This window comes from Ornithorhynchus anatinus, chromosome 3 (genome assembly GCF_004115215.2).
Source record: "Ornithorhynchus anatinus isolate Pmale09 chromosome 3, mOrnAna1.pri.v4, whole genome shotgun sequence".
Taxonomy (NCBI): Eukaryota; Metazoa; Chordata; class Mammalia; order Monotremata; family Ornithorhynchidae; genus Ornithorhynchus; species Ornithorhynchus anatinus.
The window spans coordinates 19112939-19139980 of NC_041730.1; the positions used below are offsets into that span (position 1 = coordinate 19112939).

The following is a 27042-nucleotide window of genomic DNA, read 5'->3' on the forward strand; positions in this document are numbered from 1 at the left end:
CCGAACCCCACGGGCCTCTGGGCACTGACGTCCCTAAAGAAGAGACACTGCAAGTGTTGCTGAGCCAACAAATCAAAGACAGAGTTTCTATTTCAGAAGTAAAATGGACCGGAATTCCCCCCGGAGAGCTACAGCCCGGATTGGCTACGAGAGGTCGCTCGGGCCCCGCCCGAGCCTCAAGTGGGCCATCTGGTCGGTTCAAACCGGACGGGGCCATTCTGCAAAGTCATCAGCTCGACCTCTGACAAAGGAATGCGGGGGGTCGGTGGAGCCGGGGCGGCGTGTTCGGCCGAGAGGGCCACCGGGCAACCACCGCCGGTATCGCCCGCCCTCGGAGTTTGGCCTAGACCCAATCCCCGGCCCGCACGGAGCAGAGCTTCCCGGCCTCGGAGGTTACCTGTGGTCCGTTGAGTTTCAGATCTGAAAATTTCTGCCTCTCCAGGTCAGCATCGCCCACGAACCGTCCGTTCTGAAAGAGATCCCAGAAGGGGAGCGGTTGGCCGTGAAGCGAGGCCGTGCTCTGCCCAAACCCAACACCCTCCCCGAATAGCACCCTTTCCCCTCCCCACGCCACAGAAGGGTTGGGCCCGAGAGAGGGTCTTCCCCCGGGGGGAGCCAGGGGCAGGAGAGCACCCGGCCAAGTAACACCCTTGCCCTCACCCCACCTTGACCGCCAGGGCCGACACCCGGGAACTAGGCCCCGATCTTTTGGCTTTATTCTGGGGGCCAGGGCGCCTCGCGGGGGCTCCGACGAGTTCCCCGTCAGCTCAAGTCTCCTTGAAGAGTCACGATGTTTCCAAGGAGCCGAAGAGGCAGGGCTGGGAATTTCCAGAAGCATAATCGACTGCTCTAGAGAACCGCTGTCAACGAAGGCCGCTCGGCCCTGGAAACCCCCACCACGAACGTACGCTCTTCCAAGAGGCTCATTGTTGGAAGAATTAGGAATTCCTCCTGCAAGAGGCATTTCAGGGCATCTTATGATCTCCCTTCCTAAGCCGGCAGCCTGGAGAAGTCGGGATTGGTCTCATGACTTCCCACCACAAGAAATGCGCTTGCCCATTCCTCCGGCCCCAGGGGGTTTCGACATCTCTGAATGGGGTCCCACAGAAGAGAGCTGGAGTCCAACCTCCGATGGGACGCAGAACAACAGGCCGACCTGTGGTATTTGTTAAGCGCTCACTGTGTGCTTAAGCGCTGGGGCAGACACGAGATAATCAGGTCCTACGTGGGGCTCACAGGCTAAGTAGGAAGGGGAATGGATCCATTTTGCAGATGAGGGCACTGAGGCCCAGAGAAGCGAAGTGACTTGCCTGTGGTCACACAGCAGGGATTAGAACTCGGGTCCTCTGACTCCCAGGCCTCTGCTCTGTCCATTAGGCCACGCTGCTCTGTGCATTGTTCTTCTCCCTAGGCCATATCCTCCTAATTACTCCCTCATTACTCCTGCCCCACCTCAACAGCGCGGCACTCTCAACCACCCGGAGCACCTCCGTTCAGAGACCTAGCCTCATCCACAGAGGCACCTTCCCATCCTTCTCTTCCGCCTCTTATCCGTCACGTCTCTGGGCCAGCCTCCCCCGACCAGTCGGGCAGCTCCTCCAGGGCAGGGACCGGATCTCCTATCCCCGTTAGAGTCTCCCAAGGGCGCGGCAGGTAGTAGGTACTCGATGAAATGCCATTTATTGGATTGTTGGCCAATTCTACTTCACTACAGGGAGAAGTAAAACATGGCTGCTTGCGGCAAGTAGAAAGGATGTAAAATGTCGAGTCAGGTGGAAACCAGAGAGAAGAGCGAGACGCGACGTGTGACCTTGGAAATTCCCACAGCGCCGTCCCCCACCCCCGAGTCTCTGTCAGCCCCGGTAGCCATCATCCTCTGACATTTGCCTTCTGCCCAATTAGAGCCCTGGGCAAGCCCAGAGAATGCATGCATCCAAGTCTGTCTCTCTCACACACATCATACAATTGGCGCTTTTTCCCATGGGGGCTACCAGTTTAATCTACACACACACAATCTCTCTCCCTCCCTCTTCAGCACCAGAGGACCTCCCCCTCACTATCTGTCCAAAAAATCAGAACGGCTGTTGGGGCAGAAGATGGTTCTCCTTGTCTCCACCCACCTGGCCTCAAGATGTCATAATACCTATCGGGCAACACCCCCTCCACACACAAAGGAGCATCCCTAACCCCCAGACAAGAGATTACATCACCGCCGGGCCAGACTGCAGGGAGACAGGGCACTTCTCTTTTCTAGCATCCGCAGCCCCAGCTCACACCACAGCAGCCAGGCTGAGAGATCCTTGGCTCCTGTGGTTATCCGGGTTAAACAGAACATCTCCGTTTCTTCCTTCCTGGTTTCCTCTAGCCCAACCCAAGTGAGCTACCAGCGACTCTTCCTCCCAAGCAACAGCAGACCGGGCCCATCTGAAGCCTGTGGACACCGGGCACCGCCTCCCTGGACACGGAGCGTCCCCCGACGGCGACCGAGCCGACGTTTCAAGTCACCCCTTTCCCCCTCCCGAGTCCAGGGCGAGGCCAGGGGAGCGCTCTTGTCTTTCTCCGCTGCAAGAACCCGACAGGGGTCCCGGAGGGAGAGGGCGGTTCAGCCCCCGGAGCTATACCGTCGAGGAAGGCCGAGCCCGAAGAGATGAGAGTGCTCTCCGGCACCTACCAGAACCGGGGCCCAACGGGACGTTGTGCTATAAAAAACGCTCGGTTAGGATGTCCTTCTTGGGGAGTGCGTGTCCCGCCCACCCCGTCCCCCGCCAGTAAGGAAGCCTGGGAGGCCACAGAAAAACACCCGGGGCCTCGCCATCTCCCGTGGTGGCTTCCAGTCCGGCCTCTGACACCGGAGACGTGGGTGGCTTCACCCCGGGCTGTAGAGTCACCACGAGTGGCCAGGCGAGGCCTGCCCTGTCACCCCAGGGACATCGAGGTGGTCTTGGAGGCAGGGGATGGGCCTGAGCTTTCCCCAGGGCTTAGACCGCTCAACAGACGGGCCCCCTCCCCCCACCCCCATCCGTCACCCAGGAGGCATTGACCCACGTATCCCAGAAAGGCTCACCAACCAGGTGAGGACCGACCGGACCGGGTGGGCTCTGGCCAACCTCCTCTTTGTCCTACCTGCCCACGCCGGAGAGGGAGAGGTTACCTGGTGCCGACGGGTGAGGGTGCCATTGGCCAGGATTGGGTGGGCGTCCTGCGGCGAGACCCGGACGCGCTCCAGCTGCGCCGAGACGTGGCGCCGTTCCTCCTCCAGCGCCCGGGTCAGCTTCTCAAACTGGGCCTCCTGCTCCTTCACGGAGGCCAGGATACTGGCGGTCGACTCCACCTCGGAGTCGTCCATGACGGCGAGGGGCAGGGTTGGGGGGGAGGGGCCTCGGAGGAGGGACGGAGGCGCGGAGGCGGGGGAGGGAATAAAATCCCCGCCTCACTTGGCCGGGCAGGGTTCAGGGAGGGGGAAGAGAGAAAAAAGGTCAAAGTCAGAGAAGACAGGCGAGACTTCACCCACAGCGAAGAGAGAGATAGAGAGAGAGACACGCAGTGGGCCTCTCTCCTGATTCTCGTGCCCCGCAGCGAGGAAAAAGGGCCACCAAGCTCAGAGCCCCGCCACCACCACCACCAGCGGCATCTGTCCAGCGGAATCCTTCTTCCCCTCCCTCGGTGGGAAGAGAGTCTGAGGAAACAGGCCCAAGTGAGGGATACCCTCCTCGCCCAGCCAGGCGGGGTGTGGCTTTACTACTTCCCTGCCACTGCCACGGAAGCGCTGCTGACCTCAGCAGCCACACAAGTTAACCTCTCCAGGCTCCCGCCCGCCCCGGGGCAGGCCCGGTCCTGGGAGGTCAACTCCAGAGGCCCGGTGGCCATCCGGCTTCCGGGTCACGGCTGGTCCTTCCCCGAGGGGAACTGGTTCGGGGAAGGCCAGAGGTTCCAGGCCCAACCGGCCCCGAACAGCTTGACAGCGTCACAGCTTCCAGAAGGACGGCGGGTGGGCGAGACAGGCTGAGCAGCCCGGTCTCGGTTCTCCACCACCTGAGCCAGGGCCGAGGGCGTTCGTGTTTATAAGATTGTCCCAGCGACACTATTCCTGCACCAAAATGGGGGAGGTGGGGGGGAGCACACACGATCCTGAGCAAATCTGGGCAAGAGAGGAAGGAAAATCCTTCTGAATAACCTCTCCGCCCCCCGCTCCCCCACTTTTTGTGGGTCAGAGTGTTTTAAGCGCATGGATACAAGTTGACCCTTCGGGGTAATCTCCTAAACCAAATGGGCTCTCCCTAGATTTCAGCAGCTGTGCTGCCACTTTCCCAAACCCGGGCATCTCCGAAAGAGCATCTGTGGCGGGAAATAACCGCCTAATGAGGAACTCTCTTGAACTGGTGCCCTCAGAGTTGAACTCCACGGGGTTGGGAGTTGTGGGGGGACTAGTTCTACCGAGGACCCCCTGGATCGCAGCCCGCGGGGAGAGAAGCACCCTTGAAAGGTTAAAAAGGAAAAAAATTGTCCATACACACCTGTAAGGAGGGGAGGTCGGATTTGATTGGCTTAACACAGAGCAGCCGGGTCTAGATGCAAAAAATCATGGGAGAAACGTCCCAGCCACCACCGGGGAGGAAGCAGGAGGGGGAGAGCTGCAGAGATAGTGGAGGGAGGGGGAAGAATGGGAGGAAAAACAATACACCCAATAAATAAAAACAGAGGAGGAGGAGGAGGAGGAGGAGGGGGGGGGGGGCAGTGGGAGCGGGAAGGAAGTTGGAGGTGCAATTTGGAACTGTCGAGCGGGCAAACGGCGCTTTGGACTTCGTTCTTTTCCGACTCCCTCTGGCACACCAGGCACCCAAGGGGCAGACCAGACAGCCCCCGACTCCCACGGCCACCGGTGTACGGAGCTGCCCACCCATCCTCGCCGCCGAGGGGAACAGAGTGTGTCCGCAGAGCACCCTCCCCCCCGCCTCCCCGCCCCCGAGGCGGAACCCGGCAGGCCGGGTCCCGGCACGCCCGAGGAGGCGTTAAGAAACCATCGCCATCGCGGCCGGGAGGGAGGACGTGCAGGGACTGGCCCGTCCTCTGCACCTCTTGACTCTGCTCCTTTTCCCACGCTCCCCGGTGCGGTGCCAGCCTTCCGGGACCTACCTGTGCTGGGACCCATCCCCCCGGCCTTGCCGACTCTCGCGGCTCTCGGCCAGCCCAGGAGGAGGCTGGCGAGGCGGGAACGGGGGTGGCTCTGCACCTTCAGTCCTTCCCCACTCCCATTTCCCCCGGAGACCGGTCCCGCAAATCCCACATGGCTCTGCAGATACGCCTCAGCCTCCCGGATCCCCGTAGGCTCGCTGCCCTCCCCCTTTGCTCCCCATCATGGGGAGCAGAGAGATTTAGAATCAACCCATTACCACACCCTCCTACCCCGGGTCTCCCCAGATTTCAGCCATTTACTCTTGTTCCTCAGTGAGAGACGGGTCTGGAGTGCCCTATCAAACTACGCTGGAACGGTTCTGATTTATCCCTTCCCTGCCATCGGAGCCTCTTCTGGATAAATTCTGAGCCACCGGGACTCGCTCGGCATCACCGTAACCCTAAGACTAATAATGGTAATAACAATTACTGTGATATTTGTTAAGGGCTTACTATGTGCCAAGCACTGCGCTGAACACTAAGACAATCACAACAGACACAGTCCCCGTCCTACGTGGAACTCGGTCTAAGAGATGAACAGGTATGGAATCCCCATTTTACCAAGGAGGAAATGGAAAAGTGAAGTGACTTGCCCAAGGTCGCCCAGGAGGCAAGTGGCAGACTAGGGATTCAAACCCAGGTCCTCCGACTCCCAAGCCCCGGGCTCTTTCCATTCCGACCGCACCCCTTCTCTAGGCTCAGCCTGGTTCCATCTTCCCTTTCTTCGCTTTCCAAAGGCCCAACCTGTATTTGGTTCCAGTTCAGAGGTCGTGGGTTCTAACCCGGGCTCCGCCGCTTGCCAGCTGTGTGACTTTGGGCAAGTCACTTAACTTCTCTGTGCCTCAGTTACCTCATCTATAAAATGGGGATAAAACTGTGAGCCCCACGTGGGATAACCTGATCACCTTGGATCCCCCCAGCGCTTAGAACAGTGCACATAGTAACCAAATGTAAACAAATACCACCATTATTATTATTATTTCCCAGTCTTCTGACTGCCCCCTTGTCTGTTAAAAACCTCGACTGCTACGGGCCACCTGATTGCCAATCCTCCCTCCTTGCCCCGGACCACCACCTTCTGCTCCCTTACATCGTGACCTGCGGTGGGTAGTGGGGAGGTGGGACTAGCTGCGGGTCCTAATGAAGTTTCACCCAACGAGGAGTGAAGAGGTCCTAGATTCTCGGGTTTAAGACTCGCAGGAGCTTCAAGGGAGCAGAGATGTGGTCAACGGCTTCAGCGTCTCAGCATCCTTCAATAGGATGTGGTCAGTGGCATTAGCGTTTCAGAAGGGGCACGGTCCAGCCCCCCCAAAATCTTTAAAATGGAGCCCACGTACCGGACGGGATCGATCAACCCACTTGGGCGGGGGATGCTTTCCCTGTTCTCCGTGGGGGAAGGACGCAAGGCCCAGTCATTCATTCATTCAATCTTTCAATCGGATTTATTGAGCGCTTACTGTGTGCACAGCACTGTACTAAGCACTTGGAAAGTACAACCAGAGACCACGTGGAACCCGTCCAATCACTCCCTAGATACCAGGACGCCATCCTAGCTAGCAGTGAACGGACCCGAGCTACATCAGATCCCTCGTCAATTACTTCAGACCTCGGCTTCTCGCTGAGGGTGGGTGCCGCTAGGAACTCTTGGCAGAAAGTGGGCAGTCAATCGTATTTATTGAGCGCTTACTGTGTGCCCAGCACTTAACTAAGCGTTTGGGAGAGTACAATATAACAGTTAGACACGTTTCCTGCCCACACCGAGCTTACGGTCTAGAGAGAGAGGCGTTTATAGAAATAAATTACAAGGGGAGCCCGGCTCCCCCACCCCATCATCCACAGATGGCCTGAAAGCTCTCCTCTCCCATCCCTCGCAGGGAGAAGGCAAAAGCAGCTCGGTCTAGAGGAAAGAACTCAAGACCGGGTGTCACAGACCTTGGGGTCGAATCCCAGCTCCGCCAGCTGCCTGCTCTGTGACCTCCAACAAGTCGTCGGACTTCTCCGGGCCTCGGGCTTCTCCTCCGTAAAATGGGGATCCAATCCCTGCTCTCCCTCCCCCTTAGACTGTGAGCCCCGGGTGGGACGGGGGGGGCTGTGTCTGATCTGATTCCTTTGAACCTGCTTTGGCGCTCGGCGCTCTCAGGAACAAATGCCACAATCAAAAGGCAGCGAGAGCTGGCCGGCCTAGCCACCCCACCTCAAAGAGCGGCCCTGCTCCGCCAGCATCTCCCTCACCCGATTTAGCCCGAGCCCCACCTACTTCCCCACCTCTCCTCCTTCAGATCCACACGGGACCAAAGGGACCAAAATATTCGTTCCATTTCAGAGCCAGAGCAGGGCCCGCGGGGCGTTTACGGCCGGCAAAAGGCGTCATTGGGTCCCAAATAGCCACTGCCTAGAAATCCACCTCGGCCATTGCAAGGGAGAAGTCCCTGCTGGGTGCAAAATTAGAGGGGGAAGGGAGGAAGAGGAGGAGGAGAAGAAAGAGGGGAGCACGAGTCCCACCCTCACTGTACATGACGCCTGCCTCAACCTATCAACCTTCATTTTCATTCATTCACTCATGCAATCGTATTTTGATGGTAGTGATGCCTGTCTACTTGTTTTGTATTTTGTCTCCCCCTTCTAGACTGTGAACCCATTGTTGGGTACGGGTTGTCTCAATCTGTTGCCGAATTGTACTTCTCAAGCATTTAGTACAGTGCTCTGCACACAGTAAGTGCTCAACCCACACAGTAAGTGCTCAATAAATGCGATTGAAAGAATGAATTAATTTATTGAGAGCTGAGTGCAGAGCACTGTACTAAGCGTTTGGAGAGTACAATTCGGCAACAAATAGAGACAATCCCTTCCCAAAAACGGGCTCACAGTCTAGAAGGGAGGAGACAGACAACAAAACAAAGCAAAACAAGTAGGCAGACATCTATAGCATCAATATAGGTTTATAGATATATGCACATCATTAATAATAATGTTGGTATTTGTTAAGCGCTTGCTATGTGCAGAGCACTGTTCTAAGCGCTGGGGTAGATACAGGGTCATCAGGTTGTCCCACGTGAGGCTCACAGTTAATTCCCATTTTACAGATGAGGTAACTGAGGCACAGAGAAGTTAAGTGACTTGCCCACAGTCACACAGCTGACAAACGGCAGAGCCGGGAGTCGAACCCATGACCCCTGACTCCGAAGCCCAGACTCTTTCCACTGAGCCATGCTGCTGTGTACACATATACACAAGCGCTGTGGGGCAGGGCGGGAGTAGAGCAGAGGGCATGTTAATTTAAACTGTCACCCCAAAATCTGAGCTTGTCTCCCCGGGTCTATGGGGTGGAGGGTCTGAAATTGCCTGAAAACCTTCTAAAGTTTGGAGTACCGCTTCTCCACTGGATGTCAGTCAATCAATGATATTTTCTGAGCGCTCGCCGGGTGCCGAGCAATGTACTAAGCACTTGGGAGAGAACAACACACTAGAGTTGGAAGACATGAACCCTGCCTGCCCTCCAGGAACTAACGATCCGGTCGGGGAGACACACGTTTGAAAGAAGTCTCGGGGAAGTCAACAGATGATCATCACGCGATGTGGGGTTGGGAGTGGGGTGAGTATCGGAGTGCTTAAGGCGGTTAAAATTCATATTCTCAGCCTCCCCCGATCTGCAGACCCCCTGGGGCAAGTACCGCCTCTTCCAGGAGCCTCCCCGCGGACCCTCCCTGGAAAAGATGGACACCCTCTTGCCCCCTTTCAAAACACCCCCAAAAAATCAGCATGGCCTAATGGAAAGAACAAGGGGCCGGGAGTCAGAGGACCTGGGTTCTAATTCCAACTCCGCTCCTTGTCTGCTGTGTGACCACGGGCAAGTCATTTCGCTTCCCTGTGCCTTACTTACCTTATCTGTAAAATGGGGACTGAGATTGTGAGCCCAATGTGGGACATGGACTGTGTCCAACCTGCTTAGCATCTATCTACCCCAGCACTTGGTACAGTGCCCGGAAAATTAAGCGCTTATCGAGTACCACTAAAAAACAAAGGAGAGAAAAATAAAAGCATTCCTTACTCCTGTCATTCCATCCCTTTTACCTTCCGTCTGGGGAGAGGCATCAGAGGCCATCCGGCCGTATTCCTCCCCACCAATGTGTACACAATTCAGGCCCCAGGTAGAATAGTCAAATAAAATAGTAAAATAAATAGACAAATAGGAAAATAGACAAACAGTAAATTACGCAAAAAGTTTCACCACACGCACTGCTCAGCTCCCTCTCCCCATCCTCCCCACCACCCCCAGGTCGGAAGAAGCATGGCCTAGTGGACAGAGCACAGGCCTGGGAGTCAGAAGGACTTGGGTTCTAATCCCAGCTCCACTACTTGTCTGCTGTACGGCCTTGGACAAGTCACTTCACATCTCTGAGCCTCAGTCTCCTCCTCTGTAAAATGGGGATTAAGACGTGAGCCCCATGTGGGACAGGGACTGTGGCAACCTGATTAGCTTGTATCTAACCCCAGCACTTAATAACCATTGGGGGAAAAAAAAAGAACTGAAATACCAAGCCAGTGGCACGTGTCCAAGCTTGGATTCCACAGATCCGAGCAGTCTAGGAGGGTAAGGGCCGTTTTGGGGTGAGCTGTCAAGCAGAGGCAGCTGCTGCAGGATTCCTCTCCTTCCTCGAGGACTGGAAGCTCCTTGAGGGCAAGGATCACCCAGCCCTCTTCCAAGCACTTAGTACATACAGTGCTCTGCACCTAGGAAGCAGTCTGGCCTCTTGGAAACAGCACGAGCCTGCGAGTCAGATGACCTGGGTTCTAATCCTGCTTCGCCATGTCAGCCGGGTGACCTTGGGCAGTCACGTAATTTCTCTGTCCCTCATTTACCTCATCTGCAAAATGGGTATTAAGACCGAGAGCCCATACGGGACATGGACGGTAGCCAACCTGATTAGCTTGCATCTACCCCACTGCTTAGTATAATGCCTGGCACAAAATAAGCATTAACAAATGCTATTTAAAAAAAAAAAAGCTCGGTAAATACTGTAGATTCATCACCCCAAAAATTAGCACTGTTGTATCTGATAAAGGCACACACACATTTTAAAGCTCTGAGTCTGCGATCCACAACCGGCCTCTGCTTGGTCTAGGCTTTCAAAAAAACACTCGGATTCTCTGCCAATAACTGCCTCCAAAATTTATGTTTAGTAACTTTCCCGGACCAAAGACACAAGATAATACTTGTTCTCAACCCAATTAAAATCAGGGAGGGATTGCGGAGGGGGTGGGGAGAGAGTTATGTAGCTCTGCTTTGCTGTTCTCTGATATGGGAGATCAAAGGGCACCAGCTTAACTTTTGAGGGCAAACACAGATGACTTGACTCCACGATCCTTTTGGCTTTGTTTAGGGCTGCTCCCGGTGTTCCCCCATTCCAAGGAAGAGTTCCCATGATCTGCCTTCTCCAACTCCCTGATCAAGACACAAACCTCAGGGCTTGGGCTTTTCCAGCCCCCAAAAGAACTTTGGCTGGACAATCCTTTGGTCCACAACCCTGCCTCAGGGAGAGGGGTCAGGCCTGGAGCCAAGTCCAGGCTATTCCCAAGAGGCCCCAGGGGTTCTCTTCGGGCCCCAACCTCTGCACCCTCCTCAAATGAGAAGTAGCATGGATAGAGCACGGGCCTGGGAGTCAGAGGGACCTGGGTTCTAATCCTGCCTCTGCCACTTGTCTGCTGAGTGATCTCGAGCAAATCACTTCACTTCTCTGTGCCTCATCTGTAAGACGGGAATTGACTGTGAGCCCCATGTAGGATATGGACTATGTACAACCTGATTAGCTGGTACCCACCCCAGCGCTTAGGACAGTGCCTGCCACACAGTAAGTGCTTAACAGATACCATTTTTTTAAACTGGCCCACAGTTTGGGGCCAGTTGAGGGTGGAGCCAAGGGAACACCAGACCAAACCAAGGTAAAGTCAAACATTCGGTTCAACTCAGGAACGGACTCAGGGTCCCTGGGATCTTGTGGACTGGGATTAATCCTGGTCCTCCCTGAGACACTCTGCACATGCTCTTTCTCTTTGTCAGGGCAAGGAGAAACTCCCTGACCACTGGCCTTAAAGGCCCTCAATCCGTTCTCTCCCTACTTATCCACTCTCCTCTCCCACCACGCCCCATTTTACCACTCTGTTCCTCTCCAGCGGGTCTACTCAACAGACCTCATCATCTCTCCCACCACAGACCTTTCCCCCAGCCTAGAATTCCTTCCCTCTTCACATCCGGCAGACCACAGCCCTCCCCATCTCCAAAGCCCTTCTGAAATCTCATTTCCTCTGAGAGGCCTTCCCTGATTAGGTTTTTCTCTTCCCTCCTTACTGGCCCCTCTGCCCTTTCAGTGTTCGTCTCCTACCCTAGACCGATTGTTGTGACTCCTACTTCAAGTGCGCTCTCCCAAGTGCTTCGTACAGTGCTCTGCATATAGCAGGCACTCAATAATCAACTGCCTCCGGGTTGTCCCACAGCCGATCCAAGCCACCACCAACAGGAGATCTTGGATCTTCAGCAATTAGAGTCTTCCAGGCCCCTGGCTCAGATACCACTAGTAGCCCAGGACTGGCTCAGAGCAGCTTTCTTCTTCCCTGCCTTCCCTTAACTCTATCTGGAAAAGCTACAATGCCAATGAGGCCCTCCATTTCCTAAGACTTAAACTTGTAAGTTTCCCACTGGGGAAAAAGGGATAATTACTAAAACTGTAGCCCCTCTTGGATGGAACCCTGGAACTGGGGGAGGGGTGGGGAGAGAGAGAAGTCCGTATTCTCTGGAAACACGGAAGAAGGTAGGGTAATTATCCCAACTGTGCCTACTAAACACCAAAAATGTAATCCCAATCTTTGGGAATAGTTTGAGCATCCCCAGGGGATGACCTCCCTAAAGAGACTCCAGGGCATCCGGGAACCCAGAGGGAAGAAGAGTTCAATACTGTGGCTCCCACCCGCACACAGATGTTCCAGGGAAATCTGAAGTCCCAACCCCACTTTGTTTGCCGGACGTCCAGCACTCTTTGCCCAAGAAAAGCTGCGAGCAGTTAAACGCATTCCAGGACCTCTCCCTTCTAAATCAGAGTTTTCTTTTCCATGTTTTCCTTCTGCCACCCTCTCCTCACTTCCCCCACCCTACAACGCCCACCTGCCAGCCTGGGCGAAAGAGGAAGGCTGATCAAGAACCAAGAGAGAGGGGAGAGGCAGCTGAGTGACAGAAGGGGCTGTTCCCTCCACACCCCTTCTCCATGTGTCAGAATTCCTGGCCCGAGCTTCCCTCCCTCCACCCTCCATGTTAGGCAGGCAGGAAGCAGACTGGCAGGCCGTCACCCACCCTGCCATCCAGAGGCAGGGGAATCCAGAGCTGGCCTTGACCTAAATTTAGGCAGATCCTCTGCTCCCCTTAGGATCTGTTTCGGCCCAAGCAGAATGGCAGGAACTGATCTGAAACGTGGGAAGGCAATCTCACGGTGAACGGATGGGGAGAAGCAGCATGGCTCAGAGGAAAGAGCACGGGCTTGGGAGTCAGAGGTCATGGGTTCAAATCCCGACTCTGCCACCTGTCAGCTCTGTGACTGTGGGCAAGTCACTTCACTTCTCTGGGCCTCAGTTCCCTCATCTGTAAAATGGGGATTAAGACTGTGAGCCTCACGTGGGACAACCTGATGACCCTGTATCTCCCCCAGCGCTTAGAACAGTGCTCTGCACATAGTGAGCGCTTAACAAATACCAACATTATTATTATACCATCCAACTCAGTGGTATCTCAGAGCAGGAGGAGAGAATCTGGAGTGTAGAACAGCAGACGGATTTCAAGGATTGGAGGAAGACGGAAGCCACGATGTCAACGGGCCACTGCAATCCATCCAAGGCCATCACCGAGCTCTTACCCTGAGCAAAGCACTGTACTAAGTGCTTGGGAGAGGACGATACCATAGGGTTGGTAGACGGGGATCCCTGTGTGGAGAGGAGCTTTCTAAGGCTCACCGCTTTAGAATCCTGGTCCCGGAGTTCTTTGCCAGCCTTTCCCAGCTTTGTTACACCCCTCAGTAGTTAATTTAACATGAAAATAGGTATCCCTCAGCTCACAAAACCTTCAGGGAGGGGCCAAGAGGAGCTTTTTGTCGAGAGTGCGGCAGGGAAGGGAGAGAGAGGTGGGGGAAGGAGGGGCTGTCTCTTCAGAGATTTAAAACAAAATGGCCATAAGAGGGTGGTTGGTCAGCATAGGGTGTGGTTCTCACTCAGCCAGAGAACAGGCCCAGGTCTGAAAAGGAAGGAAAAAGAAACAAAACCTGCTTCTCCCCAGAGCCAGTCACACACACACACATACACATATATACACACAACTGGTCGAACAAGTCCTGCTGAGCTCCCTGGCCCGGCTGCCTGGTCTCCTCCCCCCCACCGCCCTCGCTCCTCCACGTGCCTCTCCAAGGCCCTCCACTTGGGACAGATAAAACGGAATTCTGTCTCAAGCTGGAGAGGCAGTTACCTGTGTCTCCGCTGCTCCCTTGCCAAAGGCCTGCTCACCTAGCCTTATAAGGCTCTAAAGCACAGCAGCAGAGGCCGATAAGGAAGCCGCGATAAGAGGGAGGGGCAGGAGGTCCAGATGCTATATCCCTTTCCTTTCCAGAGAAAGGTGAAAAGCTGGGGAGATGTATGCAGTACCTACCCAATAAATGCCACTGATTGACTGATTGATAGAGAGGAAGAAGGGAAAGAGAGGAAGGAAGAGAAACAGAAAGAGAAAGGAAGAGAAACAAAGAAACAGAGAGAGAAAGAGAAACAGAGGGGAAGAGAAAGAGAAACAGGGAAAGAGAGACAGAGAGGGGAAAGAGAGACAGAGAGGGGAAAGAGAGACAGAGAGGGGAAAGAGAGACAGAGAGGGGAAAGAGAGACAGAGAGGGGAAGGGAAGCAGAGAGGGGAAAGAGAGACAGAGAGGGGAAGGGAAGCAGAGAGGGGAAGGGAAGCAGAGAGGGGAAGGGAAGCAGAGAGGGGAAGGGAAGCAGAGAGGGGAAGGGAAGCAGAGAGGGGAAGGGAAGCAGAGAGGGGAAGGGAAGCAGAGAGGGGAAGGGAAGCAGAGAGGGGAAGGGAAGCAGAGAGGGGAAGGGAAGCAGAGAGGGGAAGGGAAACGGGGAAGAGAAATAGACAAAGAAAGGAAGAGGAATGCAAGAGAGGAGAAAGAGAGCGCAATGGGCGCGGGAGAGGAGCAGGTACACAATAGGAACCAGGAAAGTATTGAAAAACTGGAATTAACCCCAGGCAGCCTGAAAACCACAACTCCTTCCCCACAACCAACTACAGCCACAGGAGACCCCCGCCCACAGATTCAGGGTTGCTGCCAAGGGTCACCCAACAGTCTGGGCTTGCCTTCCTTTCCTGAAGAAGACCAGATGCAGACACAATCACACCAACACAACTTCCTCCCCTTCCTCTCTCCTACACCGCCCCCAGCTAGGGCCCAGAGAGGAGGGGCACCCCAACTCCATTTCCCTACCCTCCAAACAGCCAGGGGAATTCAATCTGCCGGTCCCTTCCTTCCCCCAGCTGCAGAAGAAAAAGAAAATCAGGAACCACCTCAGAGTGCGAGCTCTAACCTGCCCTCAATCAGGTTTGGGCTACACCTCCCCTTTTGGCTAGGCCTCAGGAGAGGCAGCAGTTTCTCTGAGATAAGGGAGCAGATGAGGAGGAGGGGTAGACTCTGCTACATCTAGACAAGGAGAACCACTTCCTCCAGGTACGGGGGCAATGGGAGGAGGCTGGACCTTCCCGGCCCCACCAGAATGCACCAAGGACATATTTCCTGAAGGACAGGACCTGTGGCAACAGCCTGCTAGATCCTATCCACCAATTCCTGGCTTAGATGGGACAGGTGCCCGACTCAAGTTTCCCCATTTACCAGACGAAAGAGCTGGGGGGAGGGGGGAACGGAATGCCGGTGAAGTACTTGGAAAGGGAGAGGGCACTGGGATAAAAGCCATCTGACCTCCCCCCGGAATACACCAACTCCGGCCTCTTCTCAGAAACAGGTTAATCAATCATATTTAACAAGCACTTACTCTGTCTACTATGCACTTGGGAGAGTACGACACAGTTCCCTGCCCCCAGTGAGCTTACAGTTGAGGGGAGACCAATCAATAATAATAATGGTATTTGTTAAGTGCTTACTCCGTGCCGAGCAAGGTCATCAGGCTGTCCCACGTGGGGCTCACGGTCTTAATCCCCATTTTTACAGATGAGGGAACTGAGGCACAGAGAGGTTAAGTGGCTTGCCCAGAGTCACACAGCATTCGGATTTATTGAGTGCTTACAGTGTGCAGGGCTCTGTGCTAAGTGCTTGGGAAAGAACTATATAACAGACATTAATATAAATAACGGATATGTACATCAGTGCTGTGGGGCCGAGTGAGGGGTGAATAAAGAGTGCAAAATACAAGTTGAAGGCCACTACGCAGAAAAGGGTGGGATAGGAGGAAAGGAGGGCTTAGTCTAGGAAGGCCTCTTGGAGGAGGGGTGCTTCTCAGAAGGCTTTGAAGGTGGGGAGAGTGGGGAGGTTGGGATCTGGAAGCAGCGTTTTGGGGCAGCCTCTCTCACACATGGCCACTGAAGTGGGCCAGTGGGGCGGAGCTTGGCTGGTCGGCAGCAAAACAGAGGCAAGGGATTGTTCCCTTGGTATGTTAGCAATCTGCCTTCGGGGCAGCTGTCCTCCGGGGCAGTCAAAGACGGGTTTGTGTGTGAGCTCGGAAGGCCGGCCAGCTTGGCAAGAGGTCGGGGTTGGACGGCAAACACCAGCCCCAGTCTCACGAACCTGACACAGCTGGGGCCGAGGCGGGTGGGGAGCGAAAGGCCCGGTGGACAGACGAGGGTGGTGGGGGTAGGGATGAAGTAAGCCAAAACCCAGTCTACAGGTGCCATTTCCATTAGGCAAAAACCCCCAAACGCCTCTGGCCTCGCAGTGCAGAGACCTCTCTTTGCTCCGGCAGAAGACGACCGCAAGCACCACTGACTCTCAAAAGGTAGGCGAAAGTCCGCCCACCCCGCAACGGGCCACTTCTGTCCCTTTGCAGGATGGATGCCTGGAGAGAAGCCACATCGGCGGAGGCGTTGATCCGCGGTTGGACCACCTTCTCTGTTTCATTTTGTCCCGATCCCGACAATCCACGTTCGAGCCCCTTTAAGGCCTGGCCAAAGCCACTCCCCTCCCCCTTTCTGTGGTATCTGTTAAGCCTACTATGTGCCGGACACTGTACTGAGCGCTGAGGTAAATGTAAGCTAAGCAGGTTGGACACAGTCCGTGTCCCACATGGGGCTCACGGTCTTAATCCCCATTTTACAGATGAGGTCACTGAAGCCGAGAGGAACCGAAGTGATTGTTCCAAGGTCACCCAGCAGCAGACAAGTGGCAGAGCCGGGATCAGAACCCAGGTCCTTCTGCCTCCCGGGCCTGGGTTCTATCCGCAAGGCCACGCTACCTCTCCCTCCCCGTGACACGGGGCGGGGATGCGTCCCAGGTCAAGTGGCCAGCTTCCTCCAGAGTCCCCATCAAGCTGCAAAGGCGCATACCCCAAATGGCTGGCAGAGCTCCGGCTTCACGCCCAGTTTCCCAGCGGTTTCACCGTCCGGGGGGGCGGGGGTGCCCGTCAGGATTCCGATCCCCCTAACTTCCCCGGGGCGGGGCCAGACACAGAGCTCCCTGGGGCCCCACGGCACAAGTGCTGGGATGCAAAAGGCCATGGCCGGAGCCCCAGAATTCACACCCTCCAGCCCCTGAGAGCAGCAGGATTCACGTGTCTGGGGCCCATTAGACACACAAAGGCTGCTCTCTTCTCAGCAGGCCTCTGTAGCAGCTACTCTCCAGGGACAAAGGGATTGCACAGGAGAACCACTCCAGACATCGCCCCTCTCCCATTCCCCCACTCCCAGCTTTCTCACTTCCTGTCACAGTAGCAGCAGACCACAGTCTCCCAGAAACAAACAAACACAAAGTGCTGGATTCTGGGCGGTGGGCCAAGCACATTCCAGGGCGGCCGGTCCACCAATCACCCGGCAGGGCTCCCACTTTGCCCAGTTCGGTTCCTTATCGCGCTCGAGAAAACAAGCCTCCTCCCTACCTAAAGCCAATGCCACAGAGAGCGAAGCCCGAGCCTCTTAGAAAGCAGCCGGACTAAACGGTGTGGGGACCTTGGATCAGGGTGGGGCAGAGCAATGGAAAAGGGGATTTTTCCATTCCACCAGCAGAGCGTTTCATAGCCGGAGAGGAGATTCCTATTCCTCCGGGAGCCGCCCGCCCTTCTGAGACCTCCACCGCTCTGCCCTCCTGCCAACCGAGATACGATGAATGGAACGGCCCATCCGAAGAAGGCTTCGAGGCTCCCCGCCTTAATCTCCGCCTCTCCCATTTTCAGTTTTTAGGGTGCCCTAGCCCTCCCCACCCCATAAAGAGGACCCCTGGGAGAGTCTCCACCGGCTCGAGTAAACAGAAGCCGCTGGCTCCACGTCCACTGCCCTACAGTTAGGCGCCAGCTTATCAGCTTTTAAGGGCAAAGTCCATTTGACTAAAAAAAGTACCTCTCTGGACCAAAGTCCTTCATTAGCACAGGAAAAAATCAGGTGAGAAAGAGCACCTCATAAAGAAAAAAAATAAATAAAATCAGTAAGCAAGGCCTGGCTGTTGCACAAGCTTCAATGGCCCCCAAGACACAGAGAAGTCAAGGAGACGACCTCTGACCTACACGTTTCCTCCAGGTCACTCAGGAACCTTGAGGCTGTCCCATTTGGAAAGTCGAGACGCGAAGGAGCCTCTCCCTTTCCGATCTGGCCCAGGTTAGAGTCCATGATGCCGGTGAGAGCCAAGGGAGCCACACCTTTTCTCAACCGCCCTGCAAGCCCAAACCCACTGGAGTCGGCCCCGAGTCCCACTAGCCGGCAGGGATGGTAGAGAGGGAGGTCCGGGGCCCAGACCTGCCTCACTAGTCCCTTTCCAAGCGGTTAGAAATGCTCCCTTCGACCTTTCTGTTTCACAGCCCCCCTCCCCCCTAAGTCTGCTGTGGGCCAGGACCTCAGGCCTGGTGAAAGGAACCGATGGAACCGATATGACCTCGGGCTTCTGGGAAGAGGGAGTGACAAGTCCACATCTTGAGGCCTGGCGCTGCTGGCGGAGGGGAGGGGAGACCACAGAGAGCCCCAGAAGCATCTGAGTCGAAGACTTAACTGCCAATTCTAGGCTTTACAAACCAAAATTGCACTAGCAGGGCCCCAGTGTACTTCCCTTGGGCCGGGGAATGGTCGGAGGCCGTAGGACTCGAGCACTTTTGGCCCCGCCAGGCCTTAACCGCTGGAGTCCAGGAAATTTGGAGAAAGAAACCAAAGGCTCTCATCTTCTACAGCCTGAAATGCCTCGCCCCGTCGGTCAAAGAACCGGACGGCTCAGGCTATTTCTCAACTGCTGCCGACACGGGGCCTGCCTCTAAGTTTAGGTCATTCACAAGGTTAATTCAGTATCTTCTGGGGAGGAGGGAAGGACCACAGGCAGTCTGATGGGAGAGGGTGAGATCTCTCTCTCTCTCTCACACACACACACACACACACACACAACTAAACTGAGCTTGGAGGGGGCACACCCTGGGATATTGGGCACACCCAGATCATGCTGCGGCCCAGCAGGGTGCTCAACAGGTTCCTCACCTGCCTCGATAGAGGGGCTCAACAATGACTCACACCTCCAGTCCCAGCCGGGACGGGAGGAAGGGAGGAGGCCAGGGCTGCCAACCCAGCACAATTCAGCATGACCTCACCAGATGTCCCCAGTTCTAATTGTATCTCTGCCCGTTCACAGACAGATTTAGAAAGCCCAACAAGAGCAATAATGACCGGGTTAGGGGAGAGAGCCATTGGACAAGGCCAAGATGAAAGCCAAAAGCTGAATCCCTTCAAAGCAGGAATCCTCTTGGACATCTGGGGGGGGGGGGGAGGTTCTAACCCCACCCCACCAACCCAACAGCAGGCCAGGAGCAAGGGGGAGGAGACTTGGCCGCATTCCAACCTCCTGACATCCCTACATGGCATTAAGAGGGCTGAAGAATTCGATCCCGAGTTTCCCGGGGTCCCTGCTAACATCCCTCCGGAAAGAGGGGCGAGCATGGGCTGGCTTGATGAATGCACCAGCTGTTTCTCCCCCTCCTTCCCCCGGCCCCCTCGAGACCACAGTTCAAACTCACATCAGACACTTAATACAATTGCCTGGCCAGTAGGAAGGAGAAGCCTGCGCTAGAACAGCAGAAAGCTCGCCAACCGGCCAGGCTTTGGAAGGCTGGCTCCCCTTTGGCTCATTTTAAAACCTGAAACCGTTCCTTGATTCACTCTCCTTCCCTTTCTTTTTCAGAAATGCTAAGGACTCCCTTTCCAATCTTTCCTCCCCACCCCGTTCTTCTTTGTTCCCAGGGTTCGGCTCTCCCTTGCAAAGGGGTGGGATGGGGCCAAACTGGGGTCCGAGATAGAAAGCTGGGATGGAGCAGAATAAGGGCCGCGGCCCTCTGGGCGGAAGCGGGCAGGAAATAAGAACATGAAACAAAAGAATAGCCACCTTCGGCAGCAGGCACCCCAAATTTGAGCCCTGCTATGCAACTAGCTGCATACCGTCGGTACATCTTAAGCGCTCGATGCTTGCAAAGCACCGTCCGCAGGTGGGAGGAGATAGGCATGGTACCACCACCAGGTTGGCCAGCCCCTCCCCCAAAAGCACTCCTTGCCTAAAGAGCAGGCTGGAAAGCCGTTTACCAGGAGGAAGGGAAGGAAGCCCGCACTTCCCCTTCAGACAGGAAGTGACATTGTGCCTTCCCTCTTCCCGTAAAGTTCCAAACAAACTGTCCTGCCGGCCCCCACTGCTCACATCCTCCCCTGAATTGTTAGGGACTTCGGCCGAGGGGGGAGGGCGAGGAGACCGGAAGGAGGCCTGGAGCAGAGCTCCATGGTGCCTCCACCTCTTAGCAGCCAGCCTCCTGGGTCCTCCTCAGCCTGCTCGCCACCTCAGTCCCGTCTCCCCCCGTCCCCACAGAGAGGCCCACACCAGCTCCGAGACCATCCAAACGGGGCAGGGTGGAAGGAATCACCACCCCGGGATCCCTCCATCGTGGGGAGAAAATCCTGAGGAGTAGCGAAGAACCCAGTGCTACGGCGGCTTCCCTCTCTGCTAGCCATACCCTGCACCAGCTGGTTCTACCTACCCACAAGCCTCATTCTCACTGGAGACAGTGCCTGGTTTTAAAGACGCATCTCCCCACTCCCCTTGCCTATGCCCAACACCCTGCTTGGTACTATCTGGCTCAACTCCATTTAATGCCAGGATGGCTTACTGTTTGATTCCTCCAAGGTTACACTTAGGATTCTAGTCCTGTAACCCCAATCAGCGCAATTTCACTTTCATTAACCAAAACCATGTCCTAATATGTGATTCCCCTGTCCACACTCCTCCCTTCCTTCCTTCCTCTCTTCCTCTCTCTTTCTCTTTCAGAGCCACCACCCCACCCTCCTTCACAGTTAACCTGGCTTTTAAAAAATCATTATTCACCCAGAGGGGGGAGGGGAGGGGGCTATAGTGGGTATCTTTTTGAAAGCACAGATTTCACCACAGGGACCACTGGGAGAGACCTTTTACCAGGATTCACTAAGGGCTAATGTGGGGAAACCGCCTTTCCCACCCTGACAGCCTTCTACTCAGAGCGTTCATCTAGTGGGAGGTTTTCCTATTTCCACCCCACACTGGTGGTAGACTGGAGACCACAGTGATTCGTTATTTTTCAAACCAAGAATGGCACCTTGCTCCAGTTTGCCCCCGAGGAAAAAGAAAGGAGAAAGAGGGTGAGGTGGGAAGGGCAGGAGAAAGAGGAGCCAGTGGAATTGCAGGAAAAAAGAAGATCTGTGAGGATGCTTCGAAATGAGGTTGTCGCCGGAGGCGATCGAGGGAAAGGGAAGGGTGTCATCCAATAATGGAAAGGCTCATTCTGTTAAGAAGAGAGGGGCTGGTTGCGATCCCTTAAAACACACATACAGAACCGGTTGCATTCAACCAACTGGGGAGCTTTTGTAGAAGTCTGGACTCCTACGGGATCATCCAAAATGTTGCCACAGCAGGCTAGGTGGTCCCTCCGCAGAGATGGAAGCATGCAAGTAAAAGATGAAGAAGAAGAAAGGTTGTTTTCTGCTTGAGCTCACCTCCCAAGAATGATATTAAGTAACAGGATAACAATTAGACAGGCGTAATTAAGGGGGAGGAGAGAGGGTAACCAGGTCAAGTTTCTCTGCAGAAAGTGACACTTTCACTGAAGTCCAGTCGATTAGAGCATTTATGAAAAAGGAAAATAACATAAGCAGTGTGGACTAAATGGAAAGAGCACAGGCCTAGGAGGCAGAGGACCTGGGTTCTAATTCCAGCTCCTCCATTTATCTGCTGTGGGACCTTTGGCAAATCCCTTCACTTCCCTGCCTCATCTGTAAAATGGGGATAAAGACTGTGAGCCCCAAGTGGGACACGGACTGTGCCCAACCTGATTGGCTTGTATCTACCCCAGCACTTACCACAGTGCCTGGCACATATTAAATACTTAACAAATACCATTAAAAAAGCAAAATCTGACAGCACAACTTCTACTAACTTGGGGGGGTCCAAAATTTTTGAATTTTTTAAATTTAACAGCTGCTCCTCACGGGATCAGCTCGAGACAGTTGGATCATTTTTTCCATTCTTAACTCAACCACCAACTGGGAAAGAAGTCAGCCACACAAAAGGAAGGTAAGAGGAGCTTCAACTAACAGGGTCACAGAGGTATTTCGGGTCCGATCATCTTCTGTTGGGGACGATTTAGGCTGTGCTGATTTACATTTGTTGTACAAATCCAGTGGGACTCACAGGGTTAGACTAGAACGACAACAACAACAAAAGCAGGGTGAAAAGAGAGGTAAGAGAGACTCGATAAGAGAATTTGTCAATCATGTAAAGCATCTCTCACCCAAAAACAAATCACCTCAGAGCACCGGGTCCAGTTCTGTCCCCCGCACTGTTTCCAGACAACTCTCAGGAATGAAAACAGATTAAGAAGGGTCGAATTTGAGTAAAGAGACAGCTCTAGAGGGACAAAATATTTACACCCTATAATATCCAGCTTTCCCAAGGCAGCGACGCTGCCACTCTAATCCTCCAAGACAAGTGGCATCTAACCGCCTACACACAAAATGAGGGTCTAGTGGCCATTTTATTTCCTGACTGTCCTCTGTGGACCAGGGAACAGGTGGGTTAACTGCAGCCCATGGTTACACAGGGCTGAATTGTACCTCAGAGTCCGAGCGTGCCATCTGCAGTCCGTCTGCAGCGTCCTGGCACCCCGGGTGACCTCCAGCAGGTCAGACAGTCAGAATGGCAGGCTCTGTTCTCAGCTCCCAAGATCCGAACCCTTGCTACCTGGGCAGGTATCGGGGAAAAGGAAAGGAGAAAGGATATCAAACTTCCCCATTTCCACAAAGAAACAGTGAAAAGGAATCGGATTGGCCTCAATTTCTCCTTTAAAACAGATCTTCTCTATTTTAAAGTAGGCTGGATATTCATCGATGACCACAGTCTGGGGAGATTATTTCACCCGCCCTGAAATGGGAACTGAAGGTGCTTTGACGGGTGCACTGAAATGTTGGCCTAGTTTCTTTAACTGCATCTTATGGCCTCCACTGCCAGGAGAGAATTTCCATCCTCATGGCACAAACTCGGTACCACAAAAACCCGGCCCTGCACAGAATACTAGATGGCATTAGCCACCTCCCGGCTTAAGAGCTGTTTGCCCCTCAAGGACCGATTCTACATTAGACCGATAATTCAGTAACGGGACCTCAAGCTACCTGCTCGGCTCCACAGTCTTTAGGGACCGAAGGAGTTGGTTAGACATTAGCATCGCTGAAAAATGCCCAAACCACCACCAAAGGGCAATGAATCCATCTGTCCTGTTGTGGGGAGTTAAATTTATTTGGATTGATCCCAGCTATTTCCCTAGCAGAGCCCCAGTGAGGCTGAAGTGAGTGCCAAGTGATGACACCTCTGCCCTCTTGACTGCAGTTTACCTAGAATGACAGCAACAGCCCTGGAAGAGAATTCCAGAGGTCATCTAGCTCAATCCCCTGCCTCAAGCCGGGCTTCACCTTAAGACCGTTGTTTTGGTTCAACTAACCCAGTTCCTGTCCAAAGAGACAAAAATCTACCACACCTCCTTGACCAGCTTCCTCGGAGCACCTATACCCTCAATGCTTGTGGTTTGAAAAATACTCATGAAAAAGGGAAGTAGCATTACCAATGGGGAGCCCGTATGGGTTTTCACTTCCAGTCATTTTTAAAGATGTGGGCTTAGGTTCACTTTTGCGGATGACCTTCTGACACGAGGAACCCGCCCTCCTCCCGCACGGCCCGGTCCCCCTCCCCGCAGAAGGAACAGAAATCGGCTGGTGCCACTCGAAAGGATAAGTCTTCAGGGAACACCAAAGAGACTAAACTAAGCTGCCTGGGAAAAGGGAAGGAGCCTGCTGTAGCACAGCAAGAGGGGGAGCCTTTCATTTCAAGAGGACTGCTTCCTCTCCCAGACAGTGGCTGCAAACCCAAACAAAATCTGGGGCCTTTGTCGAATGAGACTGGAAAGAGAAAAATAATTATTATTATTAATAGTTGTTAAGCGCTTTCTATGTGTCAAGTGCTAAGTGCTGGGGTAGATACAAGCTAATCAGGTTGGACCCAATCCCTGTCCCACATGGGGCTCAAAGTCTTAATCCCCATTTTACAAATAAAGGAACTGAGGACCAGAGAAGTGAAGTGACTTGCCCAAGGTCACACAGCAGATGAGTGACGGAGCTGGGATTAGAACCCAGGTCCTTCTGACTTCCAGGCCCACGCTCCATCCACTAGGCCATAGGCAGCTATCAGAGAGGGGGTCAAAAGCATGAAAAAAGAAACTCATTCCCCCCCGGAGGAGAGCTGCTGTTTTGGGTGTTTTTCTGGCTCATAGGATGAGAAGGACTCTGTCTCTAGGGAGATTATTCATGAAGTTTATTTAAGCTCTGTCACCTGTTGTCATCTGTTTTATCACCTCCTTCTATACATACACACCCTCTGAAACTCAAGGGCCTTGCTGCCTCTTTTCTTAACCCACACCTATTTTAGTCCTGTCTGACTTTCGAAAATAAAAGAGGTGCTACACAAGTAATACTGAGAGTCAGGAAAATCAGTCCAATTCTATGCTACAATAGCTGCCCCGATAGCAGTGGTATTGTTAATAGCTATGATACCAGTTAAGGGCTTACTAAGTGCCAAGCACTGTTCTAAGCCCTAACACAGACACAGTATAATCAGGTTGGACACACTCCCTGAACACATGAGGCTCAGAGTCTGCGTATAATTTAATCTGCATTTTACAAATGTGGAAACTGAGGCCCAGAGAAACGAAACAACTTGCCCTAGGTCACACAGCAGATAAGTGGTGTAGCCAGGATTAGAACCCAGATCCTCCTTCCACTAACTCATACTGCCTCTGTACTGACCAGAATATTCAGTACAGGATTACACAGGGACCTTGAACCTAGCCTAGTTGATATATCTCCTGAAGGGAAGCAATCCAAGGCCACTCCTGAAACACCTAGAGACTCCTGACTCCAACATCCCAACTGGTAAAATCAATGGATTGAAGATCCCTATTGGGACCAAAGAAGAGTTTTCTGTAAGATCAGAGAAGACATCAGCATTGGAAGAAACTTTGGGACCCCTCTCAAAAGCCCTCTTACCCCAAGGCGATGACATCAGCCTATATCCACCAATCGACAGTATTTATCGAGTGCTCACAGTGTGTGCAGCACTGTACCATGGGCTTGGGAAAATATAACTGGGAGGAGACCCCCCCCCATCCTCCTTAACATTCGGCTTCTTTTCTTAAATTCTAAGCTCTCAGGCAGTCAGTCCTATCAAAGTTCTATCAGCTCTGTAACCATCATATTCAAGGATGGGACAACTACGTTTTTGTGGAAGTGACGGCTCAATTACCCGCCAAAGGTGAGGTCACTGTAGAAGATTGCTCCACCCTCACCCTGCTCTGATCTACAGCACCTGTGGCCACTCCAGACAGACCTACACCCAGTTGTCCTAGAACTCCAGGGTTGCCTTTCTGCAAAACCCGGTGTAGAGGAAAACTCGCACTGTGCCCAGTGCCAAACTCGCACTGTGCCCAGTGCCACTCTCCCTTGTTCCTCCAGTAAAAAAGCCTGCCCAGCCCAAACAGGCTTGTGTGATCAAAGAGTCCCGTTCCCCACCTGCATTCTAGCCAAATCACAGAGCAAAGACATGCATTTGGGCAGAACTGGCTGTATTCTAGTTCATCTGCTGAGGGTAGAGACTTCTAATCCAACAGTCGATGAGAGCGCCATTCTTGGTGCTGAATATTTAAACCCAAGCATTATGCCGTTAAAGGCTGAATTCAGCGCCTCAACTGCTAGTGCCAGCGTCTCACTAATTTCATACATCACACACGACAAAAAACAAACCAGTCCACATTCTCTAAAGTCTCCTTGTCAGGCTATGTCTCCAAAAACATCGAGCAATTTTTTGTAGAGTTCTGTGATGTATGCAAGGCTCTTATGGGGAAAGAGGGAAACCAGAGAAGATCTAAAAATTTTCCACCGTTTAGCATAAAGGGTTTGTTCCTGAGGCCAGGTTCACGCCAAAGCAAGCTTCATCTTGCTATTAGTCTAGATGAAAACTAAATTGCATTCTGTGTCCGAATAAAATACAGTCCAGTAAACTACTTGGATGACCCAACATCCCAAAGCATTAAACGATTAAATGATTGTGGGCACAACTTCCAATAAAGCAGTAGTGAGGAAGAATTGCTTTGAGTCTTAACCACTCTTATTTGAAAGCTTAGCTGCATTCCAATTTTTTAGACCTTTTTTCCAGAACAGGAAACCATTTCCTTTAAGAAACACAGACCAATTTAAGCAAAAACACATATTACCTTCCCCCCCGCCCCCACCACAAACACAATGCACCCGGGTTGTCGTGTCCAACTGTTCAAGCCAAGTCTCTTCAGGCTTAGTCCCTCCCACTGGAAAACAGCCTGTGTAAAGATTTTCACAGGACAGACTGGATATGCATGCCAGCGAGAAGGGAAGGGGCAGTGCCTTGTAAAGCCCATCTCAATTATTCAGGAGGGGGAGTTTGTCCCTTAGGTCTCCTTGCAGTCTTTTAGCCATTTCACTTTTCATCAGCACTTCCGCCAGAGTGGATAAGGGGAAAGAAAAAAAAAAGCTGAAAATCCAAAACTATTTCTGCTTTGGTCAGCATCTCTGGTAGAGGGTTGAAACCATCAGTTAAAAATTAGACTTTGTAAACCTGGATTGTCTCTACCCTCCATTTCCCGATTATCCCGAGTCGACTGAGCTAAAAAGGAGGGGGCCCTGGCTGAGGTCTAGCCCCACTGCAGAAAAGCCTCCCTGAATTGCGGCCCCAAAATGTAGCCTGCCCATCCCTCTACGCCACCCTGACATGTGGCCAAGAACCAAATTAGATAGAGAATGGGAGAAAGAAAAAGACATGAGTAGGTAGAGTCTGGAACACTTCCAGGAAGTTTAAGAAATCAGGCTAGGGATGAGGAGCTGAAGGGAAGTTCATTTTCCAGTGAGGTCATTGAAGCCTCCCATCCCACTCAGTCCCACTGGTTTCCCACACCTGATGAGGATGAGGGCAACCAGAACAGTCTCCCTGGTGAAGATCCCTTGGTGGTATGGGGGTCTCCCTCCCTCATACCAACAAGAAATGGTCCAACTGGGGGGACCCTAAATACCAAAGA

At 53.4% G+C, this 27042-nt stretch overlaps 1 protein-coding gene across 6 annotated transcripts in view; it reads right to left on the reverse strand.

Moving 5' to 3' along the window:
- Positions 1-27042, reverse strand: part of CTNND1 (catenin delta 1) — a 50450-nt gene that overhangs the window by 20512 nt on the left and 2896 nt on the right. For 5 of the 6 annotated variants that reach the window (XM_029059616.1, XM_029059618.1, XM_029059617.1 and 2 more), the window contains 3 exons: positions 4515-4631; positions 3152-3433; positions 398-469 (listed from right to left, as the gene is read on the reverse strand). In XM_029059616.1, coding sequence (XP_028915449.1) covers positions 398-469; positions 3152-3346 — 267 coding nt within the window. In that variant the 5' untranslated portion in view covers positions 3347-3433; positions 4515-4631. The remainder of the gene's footprint in view (positions 1-397; positions 470-3151; positions 3434-4514; positions 4632-27042) is intronic. The other variant, XM_029059620.1, reaches the window with a different exon arrangement.